The 27,166-nt window shown below is 38.2% G+C and overlaps 2 protein-coding genes across 3 annotated transcripts in view; both read left to right on the top strand.

Annotated features, from left to right (window-relative positions):
- Positions 1 to 27,166, top strand: part of LOC120780465 (nephrin-like) — a 791,640-nt gene that overhangs the window by 699,097 nt on the left and 65,377 nt on the right. The window lies entirely within an intron of this gene.
- Positions 25,637 to 26,299, top strand: LOC120780468. Its single transcript, XM_040112745.1, has 2 exons — positions 25,637 to 25,895; positions 25,956 to 26,299. The coding sequence occupies exons 1-2, from the start codon at positions 25,710 to 25,712 to the stop codon at positions 26,130 to 26,132; spliced, it is 363 nt and encodes a 120-aa protein (XP_039968679.1). The 5' UTR covers positions 25,637 to 25,709; the 3' UTR covers positions 26,133 to 26,299.

Genomic DNA, 27,166 nt, shown 5'->3' on the forward strand with positions numbered 1-27,166 from the left:
CAAGAAGTGAAGGTGAGGTGCCCACTAATTAAACAAACAGTTTTGGTTGAATTTAGATAACTATTGATCAAAAAGTGGCTTACTTTAAAGGAATTATTAACGCAAAATTTTATTCCGTTATAACAATTAATTCTTTATTTCTGTATTTTAAATTGTGTTATATCGGAAGTAGGCGTGGTTGTAGTCCGATTTCGCTCATTTTCTCAGAGTGACATAGGAAAACAATGTTACGTTCCAAATTTTGTCGAAATCGGTCAGTCGGGTCCCGAGACATGGGATTTCACCAGAAAGTGGGCGGTGCCACGGCCATTGTCCAATTTTCACAACAGCTCCAATAGAGCCCCTTTATACCATCTATATACCACTCGTATAGAATAATTTAGCAGGATTTCAGTTTTTAATTAAAAAAATAAATAAAGCAGAACTCAATTTATGCAATTGACCAACTTTTTTCAACACGCTTTTGTTAAATGGGGGGAAAGACAGGGAAAATGTTTAAACTTCTATGTTAAGTAGAAGCCCTGTAGTTTACTAAGAAAAATAATTCATAGCTCGACCTCGCCCGACACTATAACAAAAACACTAATTTCTAAAAAAATTAAATTTCTTTTTATTTTTTTGATGATTCATTGTTTTCTCAAAAAGAACAAAATAATACATTAACTAAATTAATCTTTATATTATTAATATTAAATACATACCATGTTGTTCAGAATCAATAAAAAATATTTTCCAGAACTCACTTCACGCAACACAAAAAACCACTTGCAATATCGAGAACAATACAGAGTTTCGCGAATAAGCACGTGTCTTTTGAACGAAGTCTAGGTTCCGATTACTTGTGTGGCAGTATAGTGGGCTGAAGGTCATTAATTTGATCGGTTCATTGTAGAACGGTTACTTAGGTACTAAAAAAAATCAATTTTGAGTAGCTTCGCTGAAGTTTGTAATTTTCAATTTTGTCCGGTCAAGACAGTCCGGTCCGGACAGACAGACAGTCAACTGTTTTCAACTTTTCGTTATCCTGATCATTCATATATATATAACCCTATATCTATCTCGATTAGTTTTAGTTGATACGTACAACCATTAGACGAACAAAACTATAATACTCTGTAGCAACTGGTTGCAAGAGAACAAAAATCGCTGCGGGGACATGAAGCTGACGGCTGTATACTGCACACATCGAATTAAAACTACAGACCTTGAATTTAAAGACTTTCTTGGACCGCTAGATCATAGACTTCTAGCAGCTGCAGAGGGCTAAATATAAAAAATACATCAGTAGCCATATCAATATTGAATACAAAATAAATACAGGAAGAGATATGGGCGAAAGCAACACCAAACAGAAATCATAAGACACTCGGTCCCAGAAAAATCAGAGATAGGGAAATATAAGAGCTTGTAAATAATAACAGGCGTGCAAGGCGAAAATGGTATGTAAATCGTTCCCCTTCCACTTCGCTTCAATTAAAATCAGCTGCACGTAAAATAAAAAAAAACACTTAAAAGCGAGAAAAAATTCAACACCAAACGTATATTGTATAAAGAAGCTGTGCCCTCTTTACTCCTCAACGTAATTCTTAGTTTTGGATACTATCCAATTTCATATAAAGAGTTGCAGATTATTCTGATAGATAAGCATGGAAAACATATCACACAGTCGTCTTCATACAGGCCAATTAGTCTTCTACCCTGTCTTTCTCAAATATTTTAAAAATTTTAACTACCAAAGCAAGTAAATATAATAATTAACGAAATAAATAAAGCATTTCGGCACAGAGAGTACCGTTCGGCTATATTTCTTGACGTAGCTCAGGCATTTGATAAGATGTGCTATGAAGGCTTTTTACATATATAAAACTAGCGAACACGTTGGAGGATGGAGTCATGGGTAGAAGTTCACGCAAGTGAGGAAAGTTCTGTGATCGCCATTCACTTGAGAGTGACCAGAAACGATTATTTTACATATGGCTCAAGCAGGACTCGACTTCCGGTCTTTGACCAAGTATACTATGGGTAGCCTAAGAACATCCGGCGATCTAAATTGAGAAGCCGAAATAGCCCCTACACAGGGTTGCGCGCTGAGTTTGGGACCTGCCACGTAAAACACGCCCATAATAAAAAGATACCAACTCGAATGAGAGACACCCCTTTTGATGACGATCACAGCAAACGAAACATAGATTATGATTTGAAGGCATGCACCTGAAATGTCCGGTCCCTTAATTGGGAAGGTGCCGCTGCCCAGTTGGTTGATGTCCTCGTGAAAATAAAGGCTAACATCACCGCCGTCCAAGAAATGCGATGGACGGGACAAGGACTGACACGAGTAGGTCCTTGTAACATTTACTACAGTTTCCATATAAAGGAGCGCAAGTTTGGTGTGGGATTCGTGGTGGAGAGAGACTCCGTCGCCCAGTACTAGCATTCACCCCGGTGGATGAACGTCTACATGCCACAATCCGTATCAAAGCGAAGTTCTTCAACATATCGCTGATCTGCGCCCACACATCGACAGAAAAGAAGGACGATGTGACCAAAGATGCCTTCTATGAGCGCTTGGAGCGCACCTATGAGAGCTGCCTTCGCCACGATATCAAAATCGTTCTTAGTGACTTTAACGACAGGGTGGGCAAAGAAGGTGTCTTTGGCACAACGGTCGGTAAATTCAGCCTCTACGATGAAACATCTCCAAATGGGTGGAGGCGAAATAAAGTTATCTGTAATACAAGATTCCAGCATAAGAAAATTCGACAAGCCTCCTGGCTGTCTCCGGATCGAAAAACCACCAACCAAATCGATCATATTGTGATCAGAGCTACAAGAGCTTCTTTGTAATATATGGTCGGACGATAGCATGAACAACGATTGGAATTTAAGTGTGCTCTGCACAGTCCACAAGAAGGAAGACCCCACAATCTGCGCCAACTACCGTGGGATAAGCTTCCTCAACATCGCGTGTAAAATTCTATCTAGCCTATTGTGTGAAAGATTAAAGCCCACCGTCAACAAATTGATTTACATCTGGCAAATCAACAACCGATCAGATATTCACCATGCGTCAAATCTTGGAAAAGACCCGTGTAAGGAGAATCGACACACACTACCTCTTCGTCGATTTCAAAGCTGCTTTTGACAGCGCGAAAAGGAGCTGCCTTTATGCCGCGATGTCTGAAATTTGTATCTTCGCAAAACTAATACGGTTGAGTGAACTGACGTTGAGCAACATCAAAAGATCCCTCATGATTGGGAAGGACCTCCCGAGCCGTTCGATACCAAACGAGGTTGCAGACAAGGAGTCTACCTATCGTGCGACTTCTTCAATCTGCTGCTGGAAAATATAATTCGAGCTGCAGAACTTAATCGAGCAGTTGCAATCTTTTTTTTCGGATTGATATCATCGTCCTCAACACCCGCGCCGTTAGTTCTGCTTTCTCCAGACTGGACAAGGAAGCAAAACAAACGGGTCTGGTGGTGAACGAGGGCAAGACGAAATATCTCCTGTTATCAAACAAACAGTCGTCGCACTCGCGACTTGGCTCTCACGTCACTGTTGGCAGTCATAACTTTGAAGTCGTAGGTAATTTCGTCTATCTTGCAACCAGTATAAACACCACCAATAATTATAGCCTGGAAATCCAACGCTGGATATGTGCATACATATGTGCATACATATGTTAACGACGCTGACTGCTGCCTACTGTACATATGCACAACGCTAGCATATGCTGTATTCCCGGAATCCTAATTAGTTTTTGTACATACTGCACAAACTGCACAAACAGGCGTATAATTGCCGCTCCTTGCGGATTTAACTTAGTGCTAAAAATAAAGTCGTGACGAGAGGTCATACTAAACGCATTTCTGTTTGTTTTAATCTTATATATATTTTTGGTGGCTCCTGTGAGGAACTGCGACCACCTGTTTTGAGTTAAGTTATAACGGCCTCGTTAAATTTACGTGCATCGGCACATGCTTCAATTGCGCGCCTTGGGAAAGAAATCCAGAATGCTGATTTCAATCCGGATAAAGTGGAGTGTGAAGTTTTACTCAGCCGAGTAAAACAACACTTTGATGGGCTTATACATCACCACTTTGATCTGGTCAGCAAGGCGGAGAAAGACGAAATTGCATCTCACGAAGAGTTGTTTGTGAAAACTGAATCGTTGTACACCACGTTGTGTGTCACGTTGCAACGCCGTTTAAACCCCCAGACTGCCGTCCAGGTTGCATCATCGACAATAAATCATGTGGCAGACATGCGACTAGATGCGGTATCAATTCCGCGATTTGACGGAAAACCAACGAGTTGGTTGGCATTTAAGGACCTTTTTGAACCGATGGTTTATAATCAAATTGACCTGAATCCTGCATATAAATTGGGTAAGCTACGTCAATGTGTCGATCAAGAAAGTGTTTCGATGATTGGAGGATTATATACCGGTGGCTACCAGGAGGTGTGGTCCGAGTGAAAACGCCGTTATGATAATCCTCGCCTGCTGCCAGAAACACACGTGCAGATCTTCTTGATCTACCGAACAACTCAGCAGAGGCTCCGAATACGCTGCGATCGATCGTTGATTGTATGCGCAATTCATTTCGTGCACTTGCCGTTATGGACATTCCAGTGCACCACTGGGATTCGAACAACGCGGAATGAGTGGGGAATGAGCCTCACAACTGTGAGCATACCGAAGTTGGAAGATTTGCTGCTATTTCTCAAACGACGTGCCAACAACATTACCGTTACACCACAAACCGGTAGCACACAACCGTTGTTTAGGCGTGTCGCACCTCGTACAGTTAAGGCGCACGTGGGTGCCTCGAATAGTACTCAATATACAAACGCACCTCCCGCCAATGTTGGTTGCCCTCAGTGCTCAGGAAATCATCGTCTAATAAGGTGTCCTCAGCTTCGAAACATGCATGTCCCTGAACGCTGGGAACGTGTAAGGCGTTTAGCAGTATGTTTCAATTGTCTACGATCAGAACATACCGTCCGCCAGTGTACTTCTGGTGCATGTTCGTTTTGGCAGCAAGGGCATAACACGCTACTCTGCCGACGTACAGGTACAAGACCTGTGGAAAATATAGCGGATACGAGTGTATCACCATCATCTGCAGCTTCGGTAAACACGCCAAGCTCTACATCAACAATTACCTCAGGTGCTGCGGCGAGCCACACTTCTACCGGACCGCAAGTGTTTTCCCGCCAGCAATAACAATTAGATGAGCTCCAGTCATTAGTTGTGCAAGATGACCGGACCATTTTACTTGCGACGGCCAAGGTACCCCTTTCGGATTGCCATGGGAGGCCTTATGAATGCCGTGCATTATGCGCCATCGGATCTTAGGTGAGCTTTCTCAGTGAATCCATGTTCAAAATTCTGAATCTTCGGAGAATCCGGGGCAGATTCGAGTAGAAGGTATAGGCGCCAATGCAGCCGCTTACACAAAAGGTTCCACAATTGTACGATTGAGATCCCTCATTGACGAGACTTTCTCGATGCAATTTTAAGTCTACATCATACCAACGATTACGACAATGACACCAATATGCAAGGTCGACTCCTCCGCCTGGAATCACCTTTCTGGAGTCCAGCTTGCCGATCCAACAATTGGTACTCCTGCCAAAATTGATATACTTATTGGCGTAGATATTTGGGCCGCATTAATTGCCGATGGGATTGCTGCGGGATCCCATGACGAACCGTTCGCGCTCTGTACCCGCCTCGGTTGGGTTGTGTTTGGCCCTGCGATGGTTAACACTCCAAATCATTTGACGCATACTCTAACTGTCAGTAAATGTATAGGCGATCAGCAACTGGATAAACTACTGCAGAGGTTCTGCCAGGTTGAGGACTATGGTCCTGTCGACGAACTCTCGGTAGACTCTTGTGAACGGATTTTCATTGACACTGTACGTCGCACAGCGAGTGGACGCTATAGTGTACAAATCCCGTTTCTTCCGAATTCTCCAGTGTTAGGAGATCCATATCAAGCAGCGCGCCGTCAGTTTTTTCATTTTTAACGAAAATTAGCTAGCGACCCTGAGCTTTGCAACAAATACATCACGTTTATGCAAGAGTACATAGCACTCGGTCACATGAATCCCGAGAAGGACGATTGCTTCGACCCGACGCAATCATGCGGTAGCAGGTAAATTTCGTGAGGTATTCAACGCGCCCTGCAAAACTACAAGCGGAGTGTCATTGAACGACACTCAGCTCCAATACAATTTGATTGATATTCTTCATCAGTTTCGACGTTATCGAATAGCTATAACAGCCGATGTAAAGAAAATGTTTCGACAGGTTGAGATCAATCCCTTGAATCGTAAATGGCAACGTATGGATGACAAGCAGTCCATACAATGCGATTCGCTCCTGCTGTAGATAACTACAACATTGTGGAGGACGAAAGGCGGGCTTCTACGGCAAGGAATAGTATCCTTGATGAATTTTACGTCGACGATTATTTGGAAAGTTTTGACTCTCTGTTGGAAGCTGTTAGTTGTGCTCATGATGTCGATGTGATCCTTCGTCAAGGTCAGTTCATTCTTGGCAAATGGAATTCGAACTGCGCCAAAGCTCTTCATTCTATCGCCGAACCAGAGAAATCTGAAGCAGAAATTGAACTATGCGAATCCAACGATGCGATGAGCTCTTTTTTAAGGTGACTCACATACACTACCAACAAAGCGTATTATCTTAAGTGACGTTGCAAGGCTGTATGACCCGATTGGTATACTAGCACCAGTTGTAATTCTGGCCAAAATGTTCACTCAAACCCTGTGGAGGAAGGATCTTAACTGGAACACTTTACTACCTGTAGAATTACAAGACCAGTGGCTCGAATTTCGAAATAGTCTTGAAGAACTAGCGCGAATCCGTGTACCGCGTTGGTTAGGCATGTCACCTCATGCATTTTGTACACTTCATGGCTTCTGTGACGCTAGTTCGAAGGCGTATGCTGCGGTTATCTACGTGAATAGTGGCGCACAAGAAGATTATTCGAATATGGCACTTGTTACTGCAAAAACCAAGGTGGCACCTGTGAAAGAGATTACTGTACCACGCTTGGAACTTTGTGCTGCCCATCTGCTGGTAGTCACTCTACGTTATGTGCAACAGGCGCTCCGTTTAGACAACGTCCCTTACACACTCTGATTCAACTATCGTCTTACATTGGATTCATAGACAACCTTCAGTTTTGAAACAGTTCGTTGGTAATAGAGTTGCATACATCCAGGCCCACACCAAGGTAGAATGTTGGCGACACATTCGCTCCGAGTACAATCCAGTCGATTGTGGAAGTCGAGGTTTTGCGCCTGCAAGCCTTCTGCATCATCCGCTATGGTGGACAGGTCCACCTTCTCGTTATATGTGCATCGAAAACGATCCAGTTGTGCCAGAACTAACGGAGGAGCAACTCCAGGCACAGACTCTAGAATGTCAACCTTTACGTACTCTTATAACCACTCGCCAGGATCATCACCAATGTCTTACGACTTCTGCAAATGGTCACCGAATTCCTCTCGTTGAGAAATTTAGCATACTTAGTCATGTTCTCAAGGGTCAGAGGTCGAATATTGTGACAGCAGACGAATACGAATGGGCTCTGCTTTTAACTGTTAAACAAGCTCAAGGTAAGGCATATAGACGAGAAATTAATGCTCCGAAATCAAATTCCAGATTAGACAGTCGAAATCACCTGTTAGCCCTAAATTCATATGTGGATCCTGAAGGCATTTTGTGAGTCGGCGAGCGTCTCCGAAATGCAGAAATATCTAACGAACAACAACATCCAATGATTATTCCCAAAGGATCATTTGCCAACTTATTAATTGCTGATTCTCATAGAGGATGTCTTCATGGTGGCATCCAGAAAATGTTACAGTAACTGCGATGACGGTTTTGGATAATTCACGCTCCCAAGTGAATGCGTACATATGGAAATGTACCGTGTGTCGGAGACATCAACGAATTCTCCGGAATCAACAAATGGCTTCGTTACCCCGTGAACGGGTACTTGCAGCTCCAGTGTTTTCAAACAGCGGCCTAGATTATTGTGGTCCGTTCCATATACGCAATGGTAGTAGAAGATCAACTACAACATCTAAGACATATGCTGCTATACTCGTCTGTATGGCCTCACGAGCAGTACATATAGAACTTGCTGAGGATTTGAGTACGAGATCCTTCATAGACGTTTACGACCGATTTATTAGTCGCCGCAGTATTTGTGCCAAGCTCTTCAGCGACAACGGCACCCAGTTTGTAGGCGCTGATAAACAAATGCGTGAAGATGTGAAGGAATGGGTATCCTCATACGCGCAACAGCACGTTGCTCATGTTGGTACTCAATGGAAGTTCATTACCCCCACTACGCCACATAATGGTGGTATCAGGGAAGCAGCGGTCCGCTCGGCCAAGAAGCATTTACTGCGCATTATGGGCCAACAGTCATTGCGATATCATGAGCTTCTAACACTATTGACAAGGATTGAAGCTTGTCTTAATTAACGACCAATTGTAGCCTTACATGATGACCCCGAAGGAGGACTAGCCTTAACGCCAGGTGATTTCATAATTGGCCGACCAATCAATTGCCGTCCTGAACCACCACTACCAGATATACCGCACAGCCGCCTCCATTATTGACAGCGCTTGCAAGGAATGTTCGAACATTTTTGGAAACGTTGGCAAAATGAGTATCTGAATTGGCTTCAGGCCCGTAGCAAGTGGATGAGGATTGAACCAAACCTCCAAATAGGAGATATCGTACTTATGTATTCGAAATGGGAATTTGCCACCCGCCTGTTGGCGCATGGGTCGTATCACGGACACCCATCCTGGCAGCGATGGTCTTGTCCGCGCCATTACGATAGAATACAATGGAAATCGGTTAACGGACGAAGGCATATACGTCAAACGCCACTGTCAACGTCCTGTACAAAAGGTGGTGAGACTAACCGGAATACACGAAGAAATTCTGACTAACCGGAATACTCGAAGAAATTCTGAACCGCGAGGGTTCAGCCGGGGAGGATGTTCAAGATTGAGATTTTGTATCGGGTATAATCCCCCATCTAAGTTTGCATACGCTACGCCTATGGGGCAAATATCGCCTGATTGTAGCGTTACACACTGGTCGATTTCATAGGCCAAAAATAAAAAAAATGAAAGTTTGAAATTTACCACTGTTTGTATCAAGGCTATTTCTTAAAACACCAATAAAACTAACGGTAAATACATTTTTGGTCAATCCTATTCGTAGGGGCTACGAAAAGCAAGAGAAGTGAGACAATAGAAAAACACGGGCTGTACAGTGAAATTAGCTTAAAAATAAGCTCTTATAATAAATTAAATTGTGATATAAAATCATGTTTAATCACCATAAATCGAAATGAGTTCTAAAATTCAAAAGAAATAAAACATTTTCCCAAAAATAATCATACTTTAACTGTTAATATCTTTTAAACGTTTGGGTTTACGAAAAAATCATAATCGACCTTTTTTGTAGAGCATTCAATTTCCGAAAAAACCTAAGGAACAAGATATTTTTTTAGGTAGTTGGAAGCGAGATATAAATTTTTCTATCTGATAATAAGAAAAAATAGAAAACTGTATGTAGGAGGATCTTCCCGTTACAATTAAAAACTCATGTTTGGAGAGGCTTTCTTAGAGGTGTCTAGGAACCTATTTTTCCGAGTACCAAACGAAAAAAAGAATTTTTTTGTTTTGAATCACTGTAATATACACATGTTTGAGCTTTGGTTTTCATTTTATCATTTTCTCACTTTAATCAAATGTTTGTTTTATACGAACTTTTATTTAGGCACATCATATTGGTATAAACTTTCACGCCTTTATATTTTTGAATTGTGGTGTTTAGGAAATGTGTGAAGTGATATCACTTATCACCGAAGCAAATTTAATAAAGCTTCATTATTTACTTATTAGAAGCTTCGTTAACAAAAAACTTGATATTAACTTTTAAAAAGTTTCAAAGGAAAAACAGTTATCCTGAGCCAATAAAGGTATCAGAATCTGATGTTGAAGTTGAGATAAAAAAATTATTGGACCACATTGCGTCACAAATGTAATTAATGAACGGAATGAGCCCTCCAATTACCTATTATCAATAGGAATATGTGGCTTTGATTGCAATTCTGGTCAGAGCGAATATAAGCAGAGATTTGAAAATAATAATTTGGAAGACAATAATTTATTTGTCACGGCATATGTCCCTGTATAACTGATAATAAAATCGCAAAATGATGAAGAGCACAAACAAATTTGGAAAAACTGCAGACTGACCTTCGTCCACCCGCTATTGCCGTCCTGTTCGAATTCAATTTCAAAAGGAATCAGTTTAATCCACCCTAAATGCACTAGATTTGCGCTAGATTCTGCAAAGGAATTAACTTCAAAATATTCCTGGTATTATCTTCCTTAGTCAGTCCGTAAAATTTTAATTCACGCTCCCGATGTTATTCAGTATGCACCAGTTTCAATTAGAGTGCTCTCAGAAGAATCTGCTGAGTCAAGCAATAAGAACGTTAAGATGTATCGACTCCATCATGCACGAAAGAACTAACGGATCGCTACAAATAAGGACTTGCTAAACCGATTGCTTTTGAGCTTAGATCCTTTCATCACCAGTCAAAGAAACTATCATGCAAAAGTAAATCAATTTTATTAAAATCGTTTTTGATTTTGTTGAATACTATTTAAGAAATTCCTTTTTTCGGTTATCAAATTTTTTAATTTAATATAATTCTTTAAAATTTGTTACCATCGGGGGATGGCAGAGTGGGAAACGGGAGAGGGAGGTTTTAAAAAGCTTTTGCAAAAGTTTCACTTTTATATATGCAGTGGAAGTATTTTTGGCCGCTGATTCCATACAGGACCGACCACTGTGCGTTATTTCTTCTTATTTTCTGTATGTGTATACATATGTTGGCGACGCTGACTGCTGCCTACTGTACATATGCACCGCTAGCATATGCTTTATTCCCGGAATCCTAATTAGTTTTTGTACATGAGCCTACTGCACAAGCAGGCATATAATTGCCGCTCCTTGCGGATTTAAGTTAGTGCTCAAAATAAAGTCGTGACGACAGGTCATACTAATCGCATTTCTGTTCATTTTAATCTTATACAAAAACCAAACTCTATAAATCACTCAATACTCCCGTCCTGCTATATGATATTTTATTGACGATGACAACAACTTGTGAAAGGTTCTGCGAAAGATTTATGATCCTTTGCGCGTTGGCCACGGCGAATATCGCATCCGATGGAACGATGAGCTGTATGAGGTATATGATGACATTGACATAGTTCAGCGAATTAAACGACAGCGGCTACGCTGGCTAGGTCATATTGTCTGAATAGATGAAAACACTCCAGCTCTCAAAGTATTCGAGGCAGTACCCGCCGGGGGAAGCAGAAGAAGAGGAAGACCTCCATTCCGTTGGAGAGACCAGGTGGAGAAGGACCTGGCTTCGCTTGGAATATCCAAAGCGCTACGCAGCGAAAAGAAGAAACGACTGGCGCGCTGTTGTTAATTCGGTTATAATTGTGTAAGCGGTTTCTACGCCAGTAAAGTAGGAAAAGAAGAAGAGGGCCAGTAAAGGATAAAACTGTGTCTGATACATAGATTTATATGATTTCTAGTCAGCCCCTACCTGTAAAAGATACGTATGCAAATTTGGCAACAGGAACTATTAGATAATGAGATATAGTAAAAAGAGTTTCATGTGTTAATAAAGCATTACTTTTTGGTGGGAAAATACTGCTGAATTTGGGCTAGGAAAATCAACCTTTGTAAATGGGCACCGAGAAAAATGAAGGCAGTGGACGCCCTAAAGAGGAGAAAGCTCTATGCAAAGTGGTAGCCGGGCAAGTTCATAATCCAATAAAAACAACGAATTGCTGATTCGAAGGAGTGTTTGAGTGCTTTTTAATGTTTTTTAGAAACATGGACATGGAGTCCAAATTAGAGTCAGCCTAGTGGACTGCACATTATGAACCAGTCCTCCATCGTGGAAAGACAAAGAATTCGGCTGGTGAGGTTATGGCATCAGTCGTTTGGGATGCACGTGGTATAACATACATCGCCTCATTATTGGGCCAATCATTACCTATTTCACTAAGTATTTGGTTGCAGCTCTAACTACCATTCTCAATGTTTAGTAATTGCATTATTTTTGATGAAGGATTAGTTTAAAATTATACGCATATCCTTTCTGATTAAATATTGCACTGCTCTATGCAGTGCTTTGAAAATATTTATGTATATCTCAAATTATAATAAACCTTTTTATCAACACTAAAGTCATTCCGCTATTTTTGTATGTTAGATGTCCCGTTTGGTTTTTTTTCGTTCGTGTCCTATGCCCATAATCCAGCAAAGTAGCTGCGATACTTTGATAATAAAAGTCTCAATGCCATTATGGTTCTGATGTTAAATATATCGAAGAACTTCATCCTAAAAAAACGGCCAACAGTAGATTTTCGTATCGTGCATGGATACGAAAATAGTGTTCTCCCGCATTAACTCTGTGTTGTTATATTTCTTATTTCTTTCTTTTTTTCAAGTAATATAATTTTCAAATGATTCTTACATGAATCCGAAAATAAATTCACAATGAAATGTGTATTATTATATCAGAATTGAAACAAAAGTGAAATTACTTTAGCTTATCAATTACAAAAGTAACATTGTTATTGTAAAGCAACAATCCCTTGCATATACCACGCAACGTGACGATATGCGAAGGCAAACTAAAGTGCCCTGGAGACGATCAAATAATTGCGTTAAATACTTTAAGTGTGTTGGTGTCGTCGGCTCTCGTCGGCTACACGTACGCTACACTGACTTGTTGTCGGCTCTGTTTGATGAAAATCAAAAATTTTTGATATTTCTATTTGACGGACGATAATTTGATCGTCTCCACTCATGTTTAACAAGCATGAGCTCATTTGCAATGAAGATTTCAAGCTGAGAGGACACAGAAAAATGAAGTGAATGATAAAAAAAAATCAAATAAATAAAATAAAATAAATAAATAAAATAACGAAAACACATGCCAATAACACATGTACAATCGTCCGACGCTGACATGATGACCGTTCGCTACGACCTCAAAACTAAACTGATGTTTGACGTGTTAATTTGAACGTTTGCGGGCAAAACACGATTGAACATCACTAACACATATGCACTGTTTGACACAATTATTTCATCGTATCCAGGGCACTTAATCAATAAGTGCAACAAAATTAAAAGTTAAGCGGCGAGCGATCCACACAGACAACAGTGTAATCAGCAATCAAGTTAGAAAGAAACAAGTAAGGAAGGGCTAAGTTCGGGTGTCACCGAACATTTTATACTCTCGCATGATAAAGTGATAATCGAAATTTCATTATACGTCATTTACATATTTTTCAAATACCGTATTTTTGTAAAGTTTTATTCCGCTATCATCATTGGTTCCTAATGTGTATATTATACAGAGAAGGCATCAAATGGAATTCAAAATAGCGTTATATTGGAAGAAGGCGTGGTTGTAGAACCGATTTCACCCATATTTCGTACATGTCATCAGGGTGTTAAGAAAATATTATATACCGAATTTCATTGAAATCGATGAAGTAGTTCCTGAGATATAGTTTTTGGTCCATAAGTGGGCGAGACCACACCCATTTTCAATTTTTAAAAAAGAGACTGGGTGCAGCTTCCTTCTGCAATTTCTTCCTGTAAAATTTAGTGTTTCTGACGTTTTTTGTTAGTCGGTTAACGCACTTTTAGTGATTTTCAACATAACCTTTGTATGGGAGGTGGGCGTGGTTATTATCCGATTTCTCCCATTTTTGAACTGTATATTGAAATGCCTGAAGAAAACGACTCTGTAGAGTTTGGTTGACATAGCTATAGTAGTTTCCGAGATATGTACAAAAAACTTAGTAGGGGGCGGGGCCACGCCCACTTTTCCAAAAAAATTGCGTCCACATATGCCCCTCCTTAATGCGATCCTTTGTGCTAAATTTCACTTTAATATCTTTATTTATGGCTTAGTTATGACACCTTATAGGTTTCCGGTTTCCGCCATTTTGTGGGCGTGGCAGTGAGCCGATTTTGCCCATCTTCGAACTTAACCTTCTTATGGAGCCAAGGAATACGTGTACTAAGTTTCATCATGATATCTCAATTTTTACTCAAGTTACAGCTTGCACGGACGGACGGACGGACAGACGGACGGGCGGACAGACAGACATCCGGATTTCGACTCTACTCGTCACCCTGATCACTTTGGTATATATAACCTTATATCTGACTCTTTTAGTTTTAGGACTTACAAACAACCGTTATGTGAACAAAACTATAATACTCTCCTTAGCAACTTTGTTGCGAGAGTTTAAAAATTGTTTCACTGTGATTGCAAAACCAATAATCATGACACTCACAAGTGCCCTTACTTAAGAAAAAATAAAGCAAGATAAATTCTTATACATCTATTAAATATATATAAATAAAAAAAGAAATAAAAAAATTTTTTAAAGTGGACAACATAATTCTAAAATTTTCTGCATACATTCCACTACATGACCGTGTCAATGAGTCAAAATTGTAAAACGCGGTTTTTTGATTTCTTGAAAGTTCCAATTTGAGTCAGCTGTTACCAAAATTTAACCTAAATTTGGAAGAAAAGGTTTTAACTGTACTCATTGTGCTTTTGAGCGCCGTGGAGTAAGGCTGTCGTCAGCAGGTGCCCACGTAAAACACACCGGACGTTGTACTCATTGAATGCCTACTAAGACGTTTTAGGAAAATCTTGGCCGGAAACAAAGAACTGCAAAAAATGAAGCTCAAAGCCAAATAGCGCTTTTTCAACAACCATGGAAAATGAAAATGACTACAAGAACACAAATGTTTTTTGCCTTAGAAAGCTTCAGTATTTGCGATAAGTTGCGATAAGATATCCGTCGATTCATATTCTCCTTCACGTACTCTGCACTTTGCCAGCCAAAAATGCTAGCGCTGAACGATCCTTTTCTTATTTGTGCCGGATTAAGACTTGGCTCAGAACAACGATGCTCCAGAAAAGATTGACCGGCTAAGCACTCCTCAACATAAACTACAAAATTCCTGTGGAACCAGAATAAATAGTAGAAAAATTTAGTAAAATGAGCATACACCCTATTGATTTTATGCCGCAAATGTTGAAATATGTATAAAAAATAAAATTATAGTTTAAATAAATTTTATACTCTCGCACGATAAAGTGATAATCGAGATTTCATTATCAGTCATTTACATATTTTTCAAATACCGTATTTGTGTAAAGTTTTATTCCGCTATCATCATTGGTTCCTAATGTATATATTATACAGAGAAGGCATCAGATGGAATTCAAAATAGCGTTATATTGGAAGAAGGCGTGGTTGTGAACCGATTTCAACCATATTTTGTACATGTCATCAGGGTGTTAAGAAAATATTATATACCGAATTTCATTGAAATCGGTAGAGAGTTTCCGAGATATGGTTTTTGGTCCATAAGTGGGCGATGCCACACCCATTTTCAATTTTTAAAAAAAGCCTGGGTGCAGCTTCCTTCTGCAATTTCTTTCGTAAAATTTAGTGTTTCTGACGTTTTTTGTTAGTCGGTTAACGCACTTTTAGTGATTTTCAACATAACCTTTGTATGGGAGGTGGGCGAGGTTATTATCCGATTTCTTCCATTTTTGAACTGTATATGGATATGCCTGAAGGAAACGACTCTGTAGAATTTGGTTGACATAGCTATAGTAGTTTCCGAGATATGTACAAAAAACTTAGTAGGGGCCGGGCCACGCCCACTTTTCCAAAAAAATTACGTCCAAATATGCCCCTCCCTAATGCGATCCTTTGTGCTAAATTTCACTTTAATATCTTTATTTATGGCTTAGTTATGACACTTTATAGGTTTTCGGTTTCCGCCATTTTGTGGGCGTGGCAGTGGGCCGATTTAGCCCATCTTCGAACTTAACCTTCTTATGGAGTCAAGAAATACGTGTACTAAGTTTCATCATGATATCTCAATTTTTACTCAAATTACAGCTTGCACGGACGGACGGACGGACAGACAGACATCCGGATTTCAACTCTACTCGTCACCCTGATCACTTTGGTATATATAACTCTATATCTGGCTGTTTTAGTTTTAGGACTTACAAACAACCGTTATGTGAACAAAACTATAATACTCTCCTTAGCAACTTTGTTGCGAGAGTATAAAAAGTGTTAATAAAACTATCGTCACAAATTAATAACTTACAGAATTTACATTCGAAGACGGGACGGGGAGTTAACGACACCAATAGCTCCGACGGCACTTATGCCTAAAATAAACAATATTCATATAAATTCATTCTTAAACGCATGTGTCAAATATGTTATTGACACATCGCAAATTAGGAAGCGGCCATAAACTATAACTTATGGCAAGCTTTACTTGCTGGGAACTGCAAGCGCTTAAATTCAAACGGCATGTCCGTTGGAATCATGGGAATGCGTGGTAAGAGTACAACTTCACCTGCTGTCTTGCCATTTAGTATTGTTGCTTCAATCAAATTTGGCCACAATTTTTTGACTTAAAGTCTTATACCATTACACAAAGTCGGTGGCTTCAGATTTCGTAGAAGTATAATGGGTGAACCGACTTTCAGGACCAAACGATGCGGTGGCAGACCGGGGGATCCAAAGAATTCAAGAATTCATTTGGATAATTGACTACTTCATCTTGATTTATAACGCTATCAATCGATGTACATATATGTTGTAGCTTCTCCTGTCAGTTTTTCTTGAATGGCAAAATTGATTTCGTTGACGTGTACATTTTTCAGTGCCAATATTGCGCGTTCACTTAAATAATCGTGGCGTTGATAGTGTTGAACAATATTCGGAAATACACTTTCAATCAATTCTTCTTTCGATTGTAAAAGTGTACAAAAGTTGTTCGGCAATGTGATCAAACCGGTATCATCGATTGGTATTTTGCCTTCGCCAATGTCCAACAACTGCTTCGAAAACGCCTCTGCGGATCGATCATTTTGCAATTGGACTCGCATGTTGATGATAAGAGTCAGCCTTTGAACATGTCTCCACAAAACTGACGATTTTAAACATACGTTTATTTCGTCGGCAGGAGTTGATCGAGGAATGACTGACAAAGTTTGCCGAAAATCGCCGGATAATAAGATTAATGCTCCGCCAAAAATTTGTTACTTACACACACGCATATGCAATAAGACCCACCAACAGTGTATTTGCGAATCGCATGGAAGCACTTACGAAACAAGAACAATACTATCTTGCTTTGTGTGTGTTGCACGGTCAGCAGAAAAACACAAAATCGGTTCGAATAAATCGATGGAATTAAATCTGGAAAAAACACACAATGTTGAAACACTTTTTTTTTACACACACCGCGCATTTTCAAGCGACAATCGAACGGCATGGCATCACATATGAAACAATAACAATACTCACTTGCTTTGTGTTGTATGCAGAATGTTAATCACGCTGAAATCTGAGAAAAATACACACAATGTTGAAACATTTTTTTTTGATACACTCAGTGCATTCGGAACACTCACGTTCTGTATGTCTTGTTAGCTTGACAGTCATCCATAGAAAGAACGAATGACAGGCAAAAACGATCAGCATGCGAGTTGTTTCGTTTTTTGTTTTTTTGTTTTGCACAACGTGCAATGGTACACACATTAAATTTCTTATGTGCACCCTCCAAACAGACCCCCATCACCCCTGAAAATTTCATTGAAATCGGGCAAGCCGTCTAGGAGGAGTATGCGAACAGGAAGTTTTGCCACTTAATTTTATATACAGGGTGCGGCAGTCAATACTGCAATTATAAATAGCGCGCAGGAGCGTAGGAGTGGTGGGGGGCGAGCAGCCAAGGTCACCATTGTGTTGTCCTATTCATAGCATTTCAGTAGACATGGAGCCGTGGACTAAGCAACAACGTTCGTTTGCCGTGAAAGCTTTTTATCAAAGTGGTAGCTATGTAGCCGCTCGGCGTCGTTTCCGAACGCATTTTCAAATTAATCGCAATAGACCAGTGCCTTCGGTAAACGCAATAAAAAGTAAAGTGTACGAAGAAAGACCTCATACTGTTGGTGAACTGAAGGCAAGAATCCGGCTAGAAATTGAGAGAATTCCTCAGCCTATGCTTCGTGATGTTATGAACAGCTTCGCAAATCGCCTGCGCGAATGCCGTGCACGGGAAGGCCGCCATCTTGCTGATGTTATTTTCAAACAGTGATTATTTTCAATGTTTCTTAAATGCTTTTTAATGTAGAAAAATATTTTATGAATATAATTTTGATATCTATGTCCGTGTTTTTTTTACACCTACTTCAAAAATGCGGGATTGACTGCCGCACCCTGTATATAGATTAGAGAGCTCCGATAATAAACACGTCCGATCGCTGCGAAATTCAAAGTGATATAGAGGGAACCACGGCCGCCGACGCGCTATTTATAGGCACACTCCCGCTGCTCCGGCCGGCAATTTTTGAATCTGTAATATTTTCGAAAATATTAATTTAAAATATGCTGTACAGGGCCATATAGATCTATATTAAATCAACAATGTATTTAAGGGGCTTAACCAGTGTGACACTTTCAAAAAAAAATTTTGGTTTGTTTGCTTATTCGATAGTTTATATTTCCAAAAATATTCTGCGAAATCGGCAAGGTCACAACTTAAATAGTTTTTGGATGGCAATGTTCTAAAGAACGACGGCTCGCATATTCAAACATACAACGCGTTTTTCTCGAAACGACATTCAAAGAAGTTTGAAGCATTCAATGGAATACTTTCTTTTAAAAAGATTCACGAAAATTGCCTAATTTTTCATGCGTTACACTGGTTTTAATCCTTGAGGTATTTAATTGTATAAGGATTAATATTGTATTGGTTAAAAACGCTTCGAAAATTAGCCATTATTCGTCGCGAAAAGTAAATGACAAAAAATGTTATTGAGGGATATCCATAAGAGATAGTCATATACCATCTCGGAGTTTTCTGGAGACCTTTTCCATGTGTACAATAATTAGTACATTATTTTGATGAATCTCGTAGGCCTGTGGTTGCAATGTAAGCGGAAAACATGTAATTATTTACAACATCACATTAGAAACCTCAATAGTAACAGTATTTTTCCATTATTTAGTGGATGGTATTATACATATAAACCTTCCTCTTCAATCACCCTATCTATTAAAAAACCGCATCAAAATCCATCGCGTAGTTTTAAAGATTTAAGCATACAAAGGGATATAGGGACAGGGAAAGCGACTTTGTTTTTACTATGTAGTGATTAAAAAGATTTTACCTTAGGATTGCATACAACTTTGGAGTCTTATTTAAAAAATAGACAATTTATGGTTAAAGTAGGAGATTTCATATCTGATGAACGACCGACAAGGGCTGGTGTACCACAGGCCAATGATTAAGGCCCAACTCTACATATACATCATACAGCTAATAATGTATTGACATCAGCTTTTGCGGATGACACGGCCTTCGTGAGCCGTAACAAATGTCACATAATAGCATCAAAAGTATTAGCCGTGCACTTAAGTTCTGTGGAAGAATGGCTAACCAACTGGCACATAAATGTGAATGAACAAAAGTGCAGAAGAAATGAACAATATTTTAGTACCCCAAGCGAATGAAGTAACTTGTCTTGGTATACACCTAGAGAGAAGACTTACGTGGAGAAAATATCTATTTAGTTTAAGTTCTGTTTAAGTTTAGTTTCATGAAGATAAGAATATCAAATTTAAATTGGCTGTTAATTAAAAACTCTAAACTAAGCCTAGACAACAAAGTGCTTTTATATAATGCGGTCATAAAGCCGATTTGGACATTCAACTTTGGGATACTACCTGCAAAACTAATATTGATATAATACGAAGGTTCGAATCGAAAATGCTTAGGACAATCACTTGTTCGCCTTGATACATGTGTAACGAAAATATCCATAACCCTTTCGGGACGGAGTTTTATTTGAAAACCGGAAATAGTCTCAACAAAAATGTCTGCTCATATTGAAAGATTGGGCTAAAAAATTATGTCCTGCATACTCAGAAATCCTAAAATCGTCCTTTTATCCTGGGACATATAATCCCAATAAACATTTACTGTGGGATATAAAATCCCAATAAGAGTTTTTGACGACTATTGTAAATTTGAGAAATAAATAAAATCTTAGAAAAATAGCTATATTGTAATGAAATTTCATATTTATTTGAGTTATTATTAAGATAATTTTAATATAATGTGATGTAACTATTAATTTAATTTGTGGAAGGGTCCAAAACATTTGTAGCACAACGCGTTGTTACAGCCAGAGCAGATCATTTTAGTTCGCTTTTCGATTCCAAGTGAAGTGCAGTGGACGCAGGGGCAACGCTTCTCTTGCTCCACTGGCAAGTGATCTCCAACGTTAAGGCTATCAGTTTTTGTGCGTTTTGGAGTTCTTCCTCCCTGTCGACGAGGCATCGTCTCACGCCTTTTATTTCCTTAGAAAATCATTGCTTCAGCAAGGAGCACAAGAAAGTCTTTTAGTGATAACTTTTGCTTCTTATGTTCAGTATAAACAATCCATGAATTTGTGACGCTAACCATTAGTAGCTTGAAAAACACCTTTTTCCACCACTTTTGAGATTTGCGATTGAAATCATAAACAGTTGTCTTTTGGTCGGCCAAGTCGACCCCACCCATAATTTTGTTATAGTCACTGATACATTTAGGGCATTTAATTTTCTTCTTCGATCCGTCCTTTTGCTTCCTCTGAACGTCAACAAGCGATGGCTCATGACAATTCGAAGCTAAGAGGACTTCTTTTGAATCCATCCATCGAGCTGCCAAAATGACACCAGAGCTGATTTGAAGCTGACTTTCTCCTCTTGTCAACTTTCCGACAAATTTATGTGTATTCTTTCTGTTTTACATGTATGTCTCAAGTGCGGGATATGGGATAGTTTCTAACAGTTTAATTGAGGTAAAAAAGCGGTCAAAGGCTAAACAAACTTCCTTCTCACGAATTGAGGGAACCAATTTCAAAACGACTTTTTCTCCAAGAGTGGTAGGTACAGACTGTACAGCGTTTGCTTCCTTACCAGTATAAAGATTAAGATCGTAAGCGTATCCTGTCTTTGAGTCACATCGCATCCAAATTTTGATTCCGCGCTTTATTGGTTTCATTGGCATATATTGCTTCATACTTGATCTACCTTTGAATTTTACCATGCACTCGTCAATAGACTGAAATGAACTTTCACTTCGAGCAGCTGCAAATGTTTGTTTTAGACATTGCACAACTTCGGAGATATAATAATCTCTGTAACTGTCGGCGGGCTTACTGCAGTCATTGAAATATAACTTCGATGACAATAATAAATAGCGATCTCGTGATAAACACCTTTTTATAACTTAATTTCCCATCGATGGATTCTTGCTCCAATAGTCCTTCAGAGACGGAAACTTATTATAATGCATAATCAATGAAACGCTCAGAAATACCAAAATTTCATTAGCATCGGTTAAATTTCGCTTTGACTGAGCCCAACGATTCATAGCTGTAAGACGCTGATTAGTACATTCAGCAATTCGAATCCACAAACTGTAAGGAAATATCGTGGAAAACACTTTGAACTCGGTGCAATCGTGAGCAAAATCAAAAAGGATTTTGCAGTCTCTCTCAGTTGAGATTTCATACTTTGGATTAAAGTTCTGAGAATCGTCCGCAGCAACATTTACCCACTGTGCAACTGGCAGTATATCGTCGTTTATTTTTGTGGGCTTATCCGCCCCATTGATGTTATCGTCAGTTTCTGATGCAGATTCTGTGCTTTCGGAACTCTCAAGCAAATATTCACTCCCAGAGTCCTCAAAATCAACGTCCGAGTCTGACTCTTCAGACATACTACGCTCAATATCCTCTTGAGTTAGATACCTTTTCGTCATCTAAAAAACATATTGGGATAAGTAATCCCACGTAAAAAACTTATTGGGATTATATGTCCCAATTTTATAAAATGAACTCTAACTTACCCTATAATAGCAAAAAACACCACTAAACAATTAAATGTAACAAAACGAACACTTTTTTATGCAAACAAATGCAAATTTTGTTGATCACGCTTTTATTTCGACCGATTTCAGCAAATTAGTGAAGACAACTGATCAAATTTCACGTATATTGCGAAATACTTTGTCATGTGGCGTCTATGCGTTGAAATTTACCGCTATCTTTTTGTTTACAATTAAAAATATACACTTAAATCTGTTTGTGGTACTAATTATATAAGCAATCGCATGCACAGTAAAGAAAATACGAAAGTTAGAAATTTGGTGGGATGTATTATCCCAGTAGTCCCGAAAGAAATAAAGGTCTTGGTGTTAGTATGGTAAAGATAGAAATAGAGGACAGCAGAATGAAATATATATCTAAACACCGAGATTATCCCAACCCATTTGCTAATGCTGTAGGACATTCCTGCGATCAAGCTCGCCTAAAAAGAAAAAAACAAAACAGCTCAATCACGTACTTGAGCTTGTTCAGTTTTTAAATAGATTTAAGATTTTATAACTTATTGTTAGGCTTTAAAAAACAGTTCTAATAAATAAAGAAATATTGAAAAAAAAACTTCCAACAATTCTTAATTCCACTTGATTTTTTCACATTCCAGTACACGCAACAATTAGTAATTAATATAACGGGATAAATTTTGCGCCAAAATTCATTTAAAGTATGCCACTTTATGACTAATAAATGTACAAATCCAGTAAAATCTGTTCAAGCCCCTAGGTACCGTATATTTGGACCCCAGTATCTATAGTTGGCTTTTGTGAGATATACAATTAAAATTCAAACAGAATCCTTTCCTAACTATACTTATTCTGGGATCAAGACTTCCCTGTTCTTTCATATATCCAATATAAAGATTTTTGAACTTGCAGGTATCCTGTATATATTGGCCAGTATTTCAGTTATCTCAATGAAAATGGGATAACATGTTTTGCTCATAACAATATATCTTTGTGATTAATAGCCTTGATACACGACCAAAATTAATGCGCATTACAATTGAATGATGACAGACGGCAGAATTTTGCATTGAGACAGCTGATTGTAAAATTTGTTTATTTATTAAAAAAAAAGTGATATAAAAATGGATAAGAGGAAATTATTAATGGCAATTTTGGTATTCTTGGAAAATCAATATAAATTTAACGAAAAAATCGTTTATTATTAAATACGTTAAAAGATAATAAAGTGCAATTAAAAACAATACTTGATTGTAACGCGAAAAAAGTATGCGAAAAAGTTAAACTATTGGAAAAATGAAAAGCAAACTGTTAATTTTTGTTTTTGTTAATATACTTGCACATAATTTAATTAGCAATATAAAAACTGCTAACTTCTGATGCTGTAAACACAAAGGAGGAGACAAACTTCAATTGACATCTGTCAAACAATTACAAAAATTTGTCATTTTTAAGCAGTGTTGTCTAATCAAATGTGTTAAAATAATGAATTTTTTTTTGCATTAGTAATTTGCGTTAACATGGATCAAATGCGGAAGTTAATGCAAATTAAGCCCGCTAATGCAAATAAAATTAATTACCCAGCAGTATCAGCCTGAGGGAAGGTAAGTGACATATTTACGACTTCACCAAAACCCCATTTAAGTGGATTTCATCTTAAATTAAATTCAATAAATACTTGGCCACTTAGGCAAATACTTATATAGTAATATTTCTTCATAAGTTAGGAAGACATGCAACGAAGCACTTGTATCTTGTCTACATGACGGATCATTACTCCTGTATTAAACTTAACTAAGAAAATACCTGCACATTATCAATTCCGTTTTCGGGCTTTTCTAAAACGAATATACATAAGAAGCTAGGATGAGTAGCTGGATTACAGCGGTGCTTGTAAGCTAGACCTCTTTACAATTATCTGCGCTCCCGTTGTTATCTGGTAACCCCCATACTAGTCTTATCACAAAATAATTGGATTGCATTGATAACCAGGTTAGGCATTCCTTAACCTGCTCAAGGCTAATACGATAGCCTTGCTTGCGGTATTACGACGTATCGATATAATAAATATATGTTCTCTGAACTTCATTAAAATAGCTTACAGATTGACAAATATACATACAGTGCAATCGCGATTGAGGAAACACGCGATTGAGGGAACACCTCGGTAGAGGGAACACGTAATTTTTTTCATTGACTACTCTGTAGAGGGAACTTTTCAGTTTCATTAGTACTCAGTTGAGGGAACTGGACCAAAAACAACTAAACAAAAACAAAAAATAAATAACAATGCATATGTTTTGTACCGTTTTTTTTTTTTTGCTTTTTTCTATGCAATAAAAGCATGCGGTCGTGTAATGTTTGTGTTTAAATGCGTATACCAAATCAGTTGGTTTGAAATTTTTGACACGTGCGCTTCCAAAATGGCAAAGAAAACGAAGTTGTTTTTAACTTTTAACACAATTTTTGGAGAAAATTTCAAAAGGGGCGGGATGTTCGCAATTAGCAAAAGAATATAAAGTCGCTAAGTCCACAATAACCCGAATAAGAAACAATAAGTCAAAGATTTTGAAAGCAGCATCCAAAATGCACCGCAAAAGAAAGTCCTTTAAGGCTGGAGAATATCCACGAATGGAAAAAAAGCTGTATGATTGGTTTATTAAACAAAGAAGTAAGCATGTGCCAATAGGCGCTTCCTCTATTAGAGTAAAGGCGAAGCAATTGTTCGAAGAAATGTACGGATCAAGCAACAGATTCAATGCAAGTTGCGGTTGGCTCAATGGATTTAAAAAAAGATTTGGAATTCGGCTGTTAAAAGTCTGTGGTGAAAAATTATCATCAAATCCCGATGGAGTCCCAGAGTTCAAAAATAGACTTAAAAAACTAAAGGCTGAGCTTAGTTTATGCGACGACCAAATTTACAATGCGGATGAATCCGGCTTGTTCTGGAAAACCTTACCCGATAAAACTTACGTAAGTTCTTCTGAAAAAACTGCTCCTGGCAGAAAAATTGAAAAAGCTCGAGTGACATTTTTGGCATGCACAAACGCAAGTGGAGTGCACAAGTTAAAACCGTTGGTAATTGGCAAGGCAAAAAAACCGCGATCATTTCAAAATTTTGAGCTACCGGTCGAGTATAAACACTCTAAAACCGCTTGGATGACTGCATCAATTTTCAAAGAATGGTTTCATCATGCTTTTGTACCACAGGTAATTTTATGGTTCTAACTTTTTGTCAATTTTGTAACACTTGAAATTTTTTTTAACATTTTGCAGGTTACACGTTTCTTGCAAAAACAAGGGCTGCCATTAAAAGCAGTTCTGATTTTAGACAATGCTCCTTGTCACCCTGGAGTAGAAGACTTAAAGTCAGATTGTATATCAATTTTTACTATCTTCATGCCACCAAACGTCACGCCATTGATCCAACCGATGGACCAAAATGTAATTAGATTGACAAAGTTACATTACAAGACGAATTTATTGAGATCAGCGTTTGGAAAAGCGAACACAGATGAATATTTAAAGAATTTAAATTTAAAAGACGCTGTTTGTATGTTGGCACATGCATGGGCCCTGTCGTCGTGGAAAAATGCTGGCATCCGCTTTTAAAAGATGATGTTTTTAATGAAGAAGGAGCAAACTGTAGCGAAGATGACGACATCCCCTTGATTGTCTTACGTTCAAATACAATTCAGCAACAATCAACAGAGTATGCGGAAATAAATAATTTGCTGGAGAGCATAGTTCCAGAAGTAAGCCCTCATTTTTTATATGTGAAAGTACTAAATTTAACAAAGAAATATTTTCCACAGGTTACGTTTAATACAGCAGATTTGGTTGCTTGGGTTTCAACGGATGACCCTATTGAAGACTTGAATATAGTGGATGACGTTGCTGTTTTAAGTTCAGAAGAAGACGAAGAACCAAATGAAAAATGCAATATAACCGCTTCAGAAGACGTTTCAGTCTTTGACAAGGCTATAGAGTGAACCGAAGAATACACTAATTCTCTTCCTAATATAATGGTTCTTAAAAATTTTAGGGAGGAGGCTGTGAAGCAATGCCTTAAAGCGAAAAAAAAGCAAACAAAAATTGTTAATTTTTTTTCAGCAGAATAAAGTTTTGCTTTCTTATTTTGTGAATGTACAAAGATGATCTCAAGAATAAAATCTATTTAACTTTTTTGAAAAAATAATAAAAGAAAGTGTATAAAATCTTAATCTGAGTTGAAGCAACAATCTTGATTGAGGGAACAGGCCTTGCACGAATTAGTTCCCTCAATCGCGATTGCACTGTATGTATCTATAAAGTATACATATATGTAGTCAAGCTGATGTGTGGAAATCTTTATATTAGGTATATGCTAAGAGCATACTTTTTATACTCGTGTAACCTGTTGCTACAAAGTATAATAGTTTTGTTCACCTAATGGTTGTATGTATCACCTTAAACTAATCGAGATAGATATTGGGTTATATGTACGTATATAAATTATCAGGACGACGAGAAAAGTTTAAATCCGGGTGAGTTTGTCTGTTCGTCCATCCGTACAAGCTGTAACTCGAGTAAAAATTTAGATTAGACTTGTTGAAATAATATCGATATAATTCTTTGTGACGATATATTTTAAGGATATTTAATATTTTGACATATCAATGCATCGATATAAAATTCCATTTTTATAATTTTGTTTCAAAATATGCAACTCAGTCTGTCAATTTCAATTTTAAATGCCGGTTCATGGTGTTGGCATTACTGTCTTACATATGTATTATAACCTCAGCACGTGTATATTTCTGCATTCTGCACAGTTCTGATATAATTAACGAATAATCAATTTAATTAACAAAATAATAAATTTATATATTAAAGCTTTCATTTAAACTTAATACTATTTATGACGACATGTGCAATAAAATATTTAATAAATATTCAGTAATTTCCTTCAGACTGAATCATCTAAAGATGATCATAGTAACAGACACTTGGTCATAGATATATTTGAAATTATGAAGGTATTTTT

This window comes from Bactrocera tryoni, unplaced genomic scaffold (genome assembly GCF_016617805.1).
Source record: "Bactrocera tryoni isolate S06 unplaced genomic scaffold, CSIRO_BtryS06_freeze2 scaffold_25, whole genome shotgun sequence".
Classification (NCBI taxonomy): Eukaryota; Metazoa; Arthropoda; class Insecta; order Diptera; family Tephritidae; genus Bactrocera; species Bactrocera tryoni.